The sequence below is a fragment of the Stegastes partitus genome, unplaced genomic scaffold (genome assembly GCF_000690725.1).
Source record: "Stegastes partitus isolate 25-593 unplaced genomic scaffold, Stegastes_partitus-1.0.2 Scaffold209, whole genome shotgun sequence".
Lineage (NCBI taxonomy): Eukaryota > Metazoa > Chordata > Actinopteri > Pomacentridae > Stegastes > Stegastes partitus.
Window position 1 is genome coordinate 601128 of NW_007577940.1, and position 11838 is coordinate 612965.

General features: G+C 40.2%; 1 protein-coding gene across 1 annotated transcript in view; it reads right to left on the reverse strand.

The window, feature by feature from the left end:
• Nucleotides 1-11506, reverse strand: part of slc4a5b (solute carrier family 4 member 5b) — a 52914-nt gene extending 41408 nt beyond the window's left edge. Inside the window, exons 1-6 of the mRNA XM_008280776.1 lie at nt 11443-11506; nt 10076-10294; nt 7970-8051; nt 4239-4297; nt 3626-3755; nt 3176-3336 (exon numbers count right to left, since the gene is read on the reverse strand). Coding sequence (XP_008278998.1) covers nt 3176-3336; nt 3626-3755; nt 4239-4297; nt 7970-8051; nt 10076-10294; nt 11443-11506 — 715 coding nt within the window. The remainder of the gene's footprint in view (nt 1-3175; nt 3337-3625; nt 3756-4238; nt 4298-7969; nt 8052-10075; nt 10295-11442) is intronic.
• Nucleotides 11507-11838: the final 332 nt, after the last annotated feature.

The following is an 11838-nucleotide window of genomic DNA, read 5'->3' on the forward strand; positions in this document are numbered from 1 at the left end:
TATATTTTGGTCCATAAATTGATTCCATGATTTATTTTTCAACTAAAATTGCTTGTTTGTTCTATGCTTTCATTTCAGAATGCAATGACACAAGAAACTGAATAATTTTCAGTAAAAAATTGGAAAAAGTGTGGTGTTCTAAAACTTTTGACCGGTCGTGTATATCCCTTAGATTTTGGCTTTTTTATTTTGGTCATTTATATATTTGGTGTTTTGGTCCTGTCTATCTCAAAGTCTACTTAAGATGCAAACAAATATTTGAAAACATTTTCTCATTATCCTTGTTCACATTGTTTATAAAAGTAACCTAATTCCATACTACATAATGCAATAATTCAAAGCAGGTTTTAGATATTTATTAAAGAAAGTTTAATCTTGGTGAATGCTGATCCAAGCACAAGAACTAATAGGGATAACAATTAGCTGCTGTCTTTTTGTGACGATTATTTCTCATGTCATCAAAGACAAATGTATCATGTCATTCACGATGTAGCATCTTGGCGTCTCTAGTTTTTAAATAGAGGAGCTCTGTATATTTCCATCAATAAACTTTCAAACTCTCAGAGCAGCTACTGTCTTCTTCAAACAAGCATCAACAGTCAACAAGGATCTTCAACAAACAGCCACAGTCTCTAAAACCAAAACACCACCAAATCCTCGACAGGTACCACAGTCTGCCACAGACCAGGCAGTACCAACAATCTACTGCTCTATTTTTTATAGAGTCTCACTTTCCCAGTGCCATGACCCAGAAAGGTTACCTAAAGCGCCAAGTAGGATCACCAACATTACAGGTCACCCACCTGGACTGAGGAGGGCCTTGGATGGGTCCCTGAAGGACAACAACCATCTGAAGGTGAAACTATATAACATGGGCCAATGCATTCAAGAGCTCCTCACTGACAAGGAGCAGTTCCCCCATCAGGCCCAGAGCAGTAAGAACCAAATCTGCAAGCTGGAGGAAAGTCTGATGAGCAGTGAGAGAAAAGCTAAAGAGTTGCAAGAACTGTTGGAGGCCCAGAGGGAGAAAGCCACCAACCAGCAGAAGGATGAGGCCTCTACAGAGAGCCAGAGTACAACCATGACATGGACCGACATCATGGGGGATATAGACAAAGCGAAAGAGCAGCTCAGTCAGAGATACAAAGATATCTCCAAACTTAAGATGGAGAAAAAGAGCCTCTCTGAGATGCTGATAGAAACGAGAAGCCTCCAGACAAAAGAGCAGCAAGAAGAGAAGGAGGCACTGGAGAAAGACAGAAAGGTGATGGAGGACAGAAATAAAGAACTGCAGGACGAAAACTGCAGGAAGAGAAGGAAAAGCTAGAAGACTTATAACTTCAGGAGGAGATGAGAAAGGTGAAGCAGAACAGCCCTTTAAGGGAGTAAATCAGCAACATGGACCGCTATATTAAAAAGCTCCTGGCTGAAAAGGGGCAGTTCATAGACCAGGAGCCACATTGACATGAGGAAGCTGGAGGACGAGCTGCTGGAGGCCGAGAGGCACAAAAACTCCAGACTCAACCTCTAGAGAGACAAGAACATTGAATTTGAGGAGCAGATCTGTGTGAGAGATCAGGAACTCCAGAGGCTCGATGGTCTGAATCAGAGTCTCTCTGCAACACTCTTCAGGAGCAGCTCCTGGAAAAGAAAAAAAACTGAATTCTAGCAGACAGAAGAGACCTGGAGGACTGAACACAACAATGTGGAGGAACTCAGGAAGGATGCTGTCCAGAGAGAGGAGGAGAAAAAAGAGAAGAACCAGATGACAAGAATGGAAGACAAGAATAAGGAGCTGCAGGAGCTTTGCTCAAACAAGAAAAACAAAAGAAGATTCATCAAGTTTTTCCAGAACAGAAAGGCAGAAGAAGAAAAAAAAAAGGACACAACAGACTATCCATCCATTTTCTATACACCGCTTCATCCTCACTAGGGTCGCGGGGGGCTGGAGCCTATCCCAGCCAACTTAGGGCGAAGGCAGGGGACACCCTGGACAGGTCGCCGGTCTATCGCAGGGCTACACTTAGAGACAGACAACCAAGCACACTCACATTCACAGCTACGGACAATTTAAAATCACCAATTAACCTCAGGATGTTTTTGGACTTGTGGGAGGAAGCCGGAGAACCCGGAGAGAACCCACGCTGCACAGGGAGAACATGCAAAACTCCACGCAGAAAAATTCCGGTGCCCCCACCGTGACACGAACTGGCAACCTTCTTGCTGCGAGGCAACAGTGCTAACCAACTGCGCCACCTTGCAGCCCACCACAACAGACTAAAAAGAAGAAAAAGAAAAAGCAGGTTGTTGCCACAGAAAAAGCAGAATTACAGCGACAGGAAGGTGGAGGATGGACAAAAGCAGCTCCCTCTGCCTTTCCCCTTCTCCACCTCCTCACCCTCTCTCCCTCCATCAAACCTGACCTCTCAAGCCTCTCTAACCACCAACCCAACCAACACCAACCTTTTCTTTTCTTCTACCCCCATCCCATCTATTACCATTACATTTCCTTCTACACCCTATCTCTTGTAATATCGCCTTTCTTACCTCTTTTCTTGTTTTTTTTTAAACCCCCCTGCTTCAAGTGGAATTTTGTGCAGCAACTTAATGTGTGAGCAAATGTACAGTTATAGTAACTGCATAAGAGTTTACCTTCATATGTATTAATGTGCCCTCTTTACAAGGCACTGGATCAAAATACTATGGGCCCTGCGCTGAAACTATTAAGCTGATGAACTCAAATTATTGATATAATGTGATAAAAAACTTTCCCTCGAAGAACATGACTTCTGAAACTCTTGTGATACACTCAGCTGAAAGAACACAAACCTGACAACAGGCAACAGCAGTTTTATTTGGCCTGTCTTCACATTACTCACGGAATTAATCAGCGACAGCTGGTACGAGGTGTCACAGTGATGTTTGTCATTTTAAACAGTGAAAGTGACGACCAGCACTGCTAAAATGAGAAGCTGCTTCAAAAATGTTTTGTGCTGTGACATTAATGAGAAGAAGACAGGACAAAGTCAATTTAGATTTCAGCTATTTACATATGTCTGAATTTGCCTGGATACTGATCCTTAGACATGCACACAGGATTGGTTGTCTTGTACTTCTTCTGCATCTGTGTAAGAAATAAAAATAAATTCAGCGTCAGATATTTTGTGGGACTCACCCACTATCTGTGGCAGTGAGTAGCCTTCCAGGTCAAGCAGAATGCTTCCAGTCTGCAGGCAGGTCCTGAGCTCAAACAGGCTGTGGAGGGTCAGTGTGGAGACATGAGGCTTGCTCCATCTCTCTCCTCCCTCCTCCACCTTCTCCTCAAATTTCACCCACCTATAGCAAAGAGAAATAAAAGAGGTTTGGAGCAAGAATTCAGTAAATGCAATGGAGTTATTTGACTGTTAACAGCATGATTGATTTTTCAGGTTCTAGGAGAGTCAGCCAGCAGGATGCTGTTATGTAAGTTAAACTGTAGCTTCAATCCAGTGTAGACCTCTGTCACCCACCACCCTTGAAGTCTGAAATGCAACCTTTAACCCCTAAATCCCATCAAATATGAACCAAAATTCTAAACTAATGAAAGTTCTGACACTCTGACGCCTGTATGTGTGTTTGAGCATACCTCGCAGACTCTTTCCACTCTAACTCGCCCCCCTCGTGCTGTAGTGTGTCCATCTCAGTGAATAATGTGGGTGTTGGGGCGCTGTCATCCTCACCCAGGATGTGGCGCAGCCGCTCTGCAGCAGGGGACACTGCAAAATGGAGGCCAAACAATAGACGGTCAGTTTTTATCAAAAACCTGGTTGGAGTCACGCCAGAAGAAAGCAACCAGACATGGACATGTTTGAAAAGAAAAGCTACAACAAGTATGCTAACGTGGGATTCAGGAATTATGGCAGTTTGACGAAATGGCAAATACATTTTGATCCATAGAACAATAAAACAAAAATTTCCATCCAGATCAATAAGTAAACTGGGACAGGCTCCAGCTCCCCACGACCCTACAGATGATAAAGCAGTGTATAGATAATTGATGGATGGACGGTTTCATTTCAATTAGCCTCAGCACATATTCAGTGCTTCTTCGCAAAAATAGCATGATAGCTTGCTAAATCCAGATGGTGAACATTGTCATGGAGGATATTAAATTGACAGACCAGTTGAGAACACTGTAAACCAACTGGCATATGTATTTGAACCAGTACAACATGGAAACCATGCAATGTTAACTTTACTGCTTGATCGTAAGTTTTTTTTTAATGGTAAAAATGAGCTGAAAGGGTTTTTGCACACACTGCAAAGTGAAGAAACATGAGGAAGATAACAGAATCCAATTACCTGACGATGGCATGTATAATTGTGTTTATGACAATGAAGGCCTTAAATCTTGAGTCTTGGATCTTGAATAAATTATCTAAAGTTTGTCTTGATTGACTGCTTTGGAAAATGTAAAGTCAAGAAATATTTTTTGAGGTTTGTATCAGCTCATTAGCAACATTTTGATTAATTATTGTTTTTTAGACATATCAAGCCAGAAGAAAGAAAAATAGAAATGTAAAAATCACTGCAAAACACTGTTTAATATGTGCATATACGAGATATATGCTGCTGCTTATGACACCACAGCTCAAAGGTGCTAATTGCTAAAAGTAAAACAACATGCTTCTGGTTCAGGAGTTTTCCAGGAACACAGCAGTCAGAGAAGAGACCATCAGAGTGAGTAATGGAAATATTTGACACAGTAAACAAAGCTCAAAGAAACACTAAAACATCTCTGCCCCTAAAAGTCTGAGAGGGCTAAATCTGGGCCAACGAAATGAACTATTGTTGCACATTCTCAACAGTGCAGAAAATTAAACATACTTTTAACACTTTAGTACATTGATATAAACTGGTTGTTTAATTTAACTCTCTAAGCCCTAAAATCTACCAGTAGGTTTGAAAACCGTGTTTCGTCTTTAAAACAACAAAAAAAATATTTGCACCGAATTCTGTGAAAATGTTGTTTAAAAATCTACATTTTATGGCGCAACGGGGAAGCCATGACGGACTCAGCTGTGAGCAGTCAATTCAGAAATCAATCAATAAAATAAACGTAGCATGGACCAAAAATGGTACAAAAGAGAAAGCTGTTGGAAGATACATTCAGTATTGTGAAATATTGTTCCAGAGTCAATGGGCAGAGTAATATAAAAACAATTAAAGTAAGTTTATTGCTATAGCATGTGGTGACACCACTTTTTCCCAGTGTTGATTTTGAATGATTTATGTCATTAAATCTGTCATACTGCACAGAAGGCATTTCTGAGTTCCCCCTACGTCCAGCCATGGTTGTGCTGTGTCCATAGAGATTCTGGACTTGCTGAGTCTATATTATGTAATTTAATTGTGGGATAATTTAATCATAAATTACACAGAATATGCCTCGGACTAATGGGCTAACAAGACAGCCATTGAGTTTTCCTTTCCTTTCAAGACACTGGAAACAGACACATCTCATTTAAACAATCCCTGTTAGCCATCTTTAAATGAGCAAGAGAGTCAGCTCCTCTAATGACTATTTGATAGCAATGTGTAATCTATCAGCTGGGACCTTTTTCTAATTTTACTCTGAGCAGATCAATCTCCATTAACATCCTGAGCCTGAAGGCAAAGTCCACTTGCACTCCCACCACTGTTTGAATAGTGTGTCTGTGTGTATGTATAAGTGGTCTATCAACACAAGAATGTGTGTGTTGTCAGTCTCCAAGTTTCTTGTTTGTTCCTCCTTTAAAATGAGAGTTAAAAGAGTCAAAAGTCGATAACACATTAATGCATAGATCTGAAAGATCCCAGTTTTAACCTCAAATGTCACAAGCCTCGTGTGACAGTGACGTTCACAGTCTCAATCAGCACTCCCATGTATCGGGAACAATTATGTAATCATGGTTAACGGCAGTGTGGTGTATAATTATAATACAATACTATGTTCCACAATGCAACCAACACCTTAATGGAAGCAGCTGCAGTTTCCATGTTCATGTCAGGTTGGGTCACAGTAGTGTTTGCTTATGTTATTGCATTATTATCAGAAGTTTAGATACTTATGTGTCTGAAATTGAATCTCTGACCAGCCAATGTAATCCCACAGAGGGAGGTCAGGGTGTATTATGTTTGCAATGTTATGGGTCAACTCGGGGCCACTGGGTAAAGTGCAAACGTATATTACCTGCTAGTAGTTAATAAGTCATACCTATGCAAATGACGAAAAGCTGCACTAATAAATAATTTTTAAATTAACAATGGATGAAACAAGATTTATAAGCATTCAGAATATTGCCATTCAACTTTGCAGTTCACTTCTACAGAGCATTTCAGCTCATTGTTTTGGTTCTCTAAACCACAAACTCCACCCTTATTATCTTCATTTCTAGCAGCAGGCAGCAGTTTTTCATGAAAAAGCTATTGAAAACTGACATTATGCTGCTTGGTCAGCACCAAATAGCACAAAGTATAGATACAGTAAGTCTGTGAGTAACACACACTTGGGTTAGAAACCAAACCAAAAGTGTCTGAAAGCTGATAAGATAAATATTACTAGTTGTTTTGGTGCCATAATCTCCATTAATTGCCAAATTAAGAGGTAGAAAATATTTTCTTTCAGCTCAGTGTACTGTATAATTAGCTTATTAGTACCAGGTGATCTGCTCAGCGTCTCGATTTTAACAAGGTGGTGGATAGCTGCACAGAAACTGTTGAGGAAGAACAAAACAAAGTACTAAGGGAAGACAGCCCACAATGTAACCGTGTTTATAGCTGTCTGAAGAATAATGCAAAGATTTATCAGGTTCAATGATCAACACATTGTTGACTAGTTTGATTTGATATTTTATATTAACACATCATTCAGCCTGTCTCATTTAAATGTAATTTGTATTTGCCAAAAATAAATCATTTGCACCACATTCAGAACAAATTTAGCATGTTACACGCAGGGTATTTTTTTTTGTATTTACCCTTTACATTTTATATATGGGATAAAGGGATGTGAATAGTGTCAGTTTCAATGATACTGCAAATAAAACAGAAGTTGTGTTATAAGATACATTTGAATGCATGTTGTTGGTAGTTATTAAACACATAGAAAATAGTTAAATTCAGCTCCATTTGTAAAAGTAATACATGTAATGCTTGAGCTAATTTCCTTTATTGTCCATCCACCCTGCTCAGGTCGCCAGTCTATTACAAGGCGACACTCAGAGACAGACCACCAAGCACTCTCACATTCACACCTATGGACAATTTAGAATCATCAATTAACCTCAACATGTTTTTGGACTGTGTGGAAGGAAGCCGGAGAGAGGAGAGGAGACGAGAGCTGCATGGGGAGAACATGTAAACTCCATCCAGAAAGGTCCCGGGTGTCCTCACTGGGATGCGAACAGGTAACCTTCTTGCTGCGAGGCAACAATGCTAACCACCGAGCACCTTGCAGCCCCCTTTGTAGCTTTATGATTGTAAACTGAACTATTTTTTAAATGAGCTCGGGATCCTGTGATTCCTATATGCCAGTTCAGTTGATGGTTAGACCATTAAAGTCACACTGAAGACCAGCCAAGTCAGTTGTTTTTAGATTGTTTCAGTTTACGTTTATCTGAGTCCAGCCTGATTTTTGAGTGCAGCATGTGCTTCCCAGTCCAACCATGAAGCAATTATAGAAGAGCAGGACTTTGTGGTAATAAGCAACATTACACACACAGAACATCCTAAGCATGCAATGTTTTTATTTTTCTTTTAAAAACAACTCTTTACAAGATTTGGAGATAAAACTAATTAATGTTATGTTCCTTACTAACATCTGGTAAATCAAGTAGAAGTAAATGCAATGATCATGTAATTCAGTCTAATTAACATGTAGTCAGTTACCCTTCATTGCATTTTCACTGAAACATGTCATGTTTCCCCTCTTCTGTATTTCCATCTTTACCTATTTGGGAGCCAGGTATGGTCCAGCGGGAGGCCATAATTGAAGGAAAAGAGACCCCAGAATCCTCCATGCTTGCCAGATCCTTTGACAGGAGACCCAAAACTAGATCCTTGGGTTTGCTTTGGATAGAGAAGTCTTCTGTTTCCTTGTCCTCTTGATATAGTTGAGAGTCCTTGACTCACTGCTCTTTGCTTTCCACCATGAGTGGAAATAAGTGACACACTATCACTCCTTCTCAAATACGTCTTTTCAGCTTGTTTCTCTGCTTTGCTGCTTTAACAGCCTCTTCTTCAGGGATTATTCCGCAGCTAGTTCTATTGTTTCAATCAGCCATGTAGGTTTGGGGTGTAGTTGGTCTAAGAAAGACCTGCACCATTCAGTCAGTTGGAAAAGGTCTTCTGTAAGCTGTGGTAGAAATCCACTAAAATCTCCAAAGCAGCAAAGAGCCAGAGGCTTTAAGAGGGTTGACACACACCACAGGGCCCTCTAGTACTCTCCTCCCATGCACACATACTCCTACTCACACGCAAGAAAAGCAAAGACATCCTCACCAACATAAACTCTACTTTCTGTCTCTGATGACTCCAGCAGTCCTACATTCAGTACAGGCAACTATCCACTTCAGGCCTCATGTTGTATTTCTTAGAAATCCTGACTGAAATAAGTAAAAACACAAAGCATGCCACACACAAAACACCCCAAATAACATGCATGCACACACACACGCACGCACATCACACACACACAGCTTGGAGTTCCTCAGCTCTAATCAGCTTACAGGCTTCAGACTTCATGGCCCCTTGGGAACAGGGACCATGCTGCAAAATATTCATTACATACATGCATGCACCAGCAACTTCTACTTCACTGCACACTGTTAACATACAGAATAGCACACATCAGGCTGGCTCATAAGCCCCTCACTACTGCATGTACATTTACCTATGCAGTAAAATTTTTAAGTAAGTCTGTGATGTCTCCTTTTTCACTGAATTCCTCCTTAGAGCCGCAGCAGGAGCAATGCATTATTATGCTTTCAGGATGTGTGAACACTATATCTGTTGAGTGCCTTAGAAGAAAGTCTAGCTATCGACCTCGGGCCCTGTTGGGGCGGTTGTATCAGGCAGTTTTTGTTGGTCGAGCATAGTGAGCGTGAGGGATGAGAGAGCTCAGGTAGAAGGGAGCTGTTCTCATTGTGGTTTTGTAAGCAAGTTTAATCTGTACAAGTATTATTGGCAATTAATCTGCAGTTGCACACTTGAATAAACACTCAGTGTGACTTACGGTTTTCTTTCTTTACTTGTACAAAATATCGAAATAACAGCACATTACATCGTGACATGTTTCTGTCCAGTCGCTTAGTACCACAGCACAGTGTACCTTTCTTTACATTTGACAGAAGCACTTGAGAAGGAATACTCCCTGTTGCGGCAAGAAAGAGCAACAACACCTATTTCTTATGTACTGTGTCTAAGTGAAGGAACTAGGAGCACAGTTACTATTTTGGTAAAGACACACCAAACACCATGTGTCTTAGTAGAATAGCCATTTTAAATTATAAAGAACAATTTTATGTTTTACTCTCAATAACATGAAATGAAATAAACAAATAAACAAAGTGAAACAAAATATGTGGGTGGCTTTTGATTCAAACCTCATCTGTGACCTTTCTATCCTATGAACTTATGCTTACACGATTAACCAATACTCATTAGCATTGCTAGCTGGAGGCACACAAATGCGGTTCACTATTTGTAATTCAAGACCATTTTTAAGCATTAGCCACGAAACGAAAAATGCAAAACAGAAAAAATTGTTTTCACTAGAAGGGTATGTTCACCCCTAATAGCAAATTATGAATCGAAGTGTCCACATTTAAGTCAAAAACTGTATGAATGCAAAAATTGTTACATTTGTCATGTAAGTAGGACATAAGAATGGGCAAAGCATTCCTTTGTGTGCATGTACATTCTTCAGTCACTGATGACACTGATGCTTTCACAGTGAAGTAAATGTTTAAAATGTTTACCTGTTTAAAAGTCACACACAACAGTTTTACAAAACTAGCCTTTTACCTTAACCCATAACTTCAAAATATTTTCTAACCTGAGGGATCAACGTGCTCATGACGCTCCGAACTGCCCTCGTCGTCGTTATAGTGCTCATCTCTCTCGTGGTAATATCCTCGGTGAGAGTGTTCACGGTGTGTGTGATGATCATAGTGTGTGTGTCGTGAGTCACGGTCAGCCTCACTGGCATAGGAGTGATGTCTGCGCCTTTTCCGTCTGTGAGAAACCGGAACACCAATGTAGAATGGCTGGGCATCTGCAAAAAACAGAGAAAGGATGTTTAAGAGCCAGATCAATACACTTACAACTTGTGAAAGCTGAGAGCTGATTAGTGAACAAGCAAAGACACACACATTAACAGGAATGTCCACAGGTTTAACTCCCACAGCCATTAAATTAGCGGGACACTGACAAAATTGTTTCCAGCAGGTGCAGGTGACTGAATGGGTCCAGCAGAGGCCAAAATTTTAATTATTGGTTCGTGAAAGTCGCAAAAGTCTTAAACAAGGGTGGTATTACGACCTCACATCCTGTTAGTGTGGAAATGTATCCATATGTTACGCTATGAGATGACTGTTGTTGTAAATATGCGCTATACAAATAAAATTGAATTGAATTGAATATGTCCAATAAAAAATAGAATAGAATAAAATAGAATAGAATAGAATAGAATAGAATAAAACTTTATTGATCCCTTTGGTGTAAAACCTCAGGGAAAATTTTAGAAAATACAATAAATACAATCTTTGGTCAACATTTTACAAACTTGTATGTTAATAACATTAGTGAAATTTGATTCGTGGCAAGTATCGTAAGCCAAGGTTCCAGTTTTTGCAATTTTGACATGCTGAAAAGGTGATGCGGACTCATAGGACTACAAAAACTGGTGTGAATGGGAGTCTACAGCTTGTCATTATATGTGGAAGATATTGAACCCTAAGAATGGCTTCTCATGTTAGTCCTGTTTTTTGAGTGTTTTTTGAGAACTTAGTTTTGGGTCCCAAATGAAATGTGGTGGAGCAACATATTTCTATGGAGTGGCCCATTTATTACCTGACTCTCAGTTCTACTACTAATGGAGTGGACAAAGGATTACACCTAAACCCTACCCTCTGAATAAATGATAATGTTGCTCTGTGCCGACACATGTTCATATTCTCCATAAAAACTCCTAAATGTGTTGTGCTGCTGCCAAGTGGCCAAATAATAAATAAATGCAGGGTTAAGAGCCTTTGTGTAAGTTGGTATTGTGGTTTGGTCGTGCATATTTAAATTTTCTTAAAGTTACAGCTAAACACATTACTGTACCATACAGTACTGTCCTATTCTATCGTGGGATTGAGGCTTTAAGGGCTTTCAGGACAGTGGCTCCTTCTTTGTTTAAGGGTTACTGTGTTTTCACACCTTCATCATCGTCGTAGCGCCTGTGACCTCTACTTCTCCCTCTCTGCCAGTCATGATGATCCATCCTGAAACAGACATGCAAGAACATGGAGAATGATGACTGAGAAACAATGAAAGTTGGAGGTGACCATGTTCCCTCTGTGATGCTTTATCACCACATACCTAAAATAAACCATTATATACTGCATGTGTCCACTGCTTATGTATTCTGTTTGTAAAAAATTCTTTGCTTAGGGAATTCTCTGAATTTACAGTAACTTATACTGCACCATGCAAGCTGCAGGCCCACATGGCCACACATGTGCCACTGCAACCTCAAAAGATCAATGGATGACCAAAGGAAAACTCAATGGAAAACCCCCAGCACCCCCTCAGGAACATACTGCTGCACAGGCT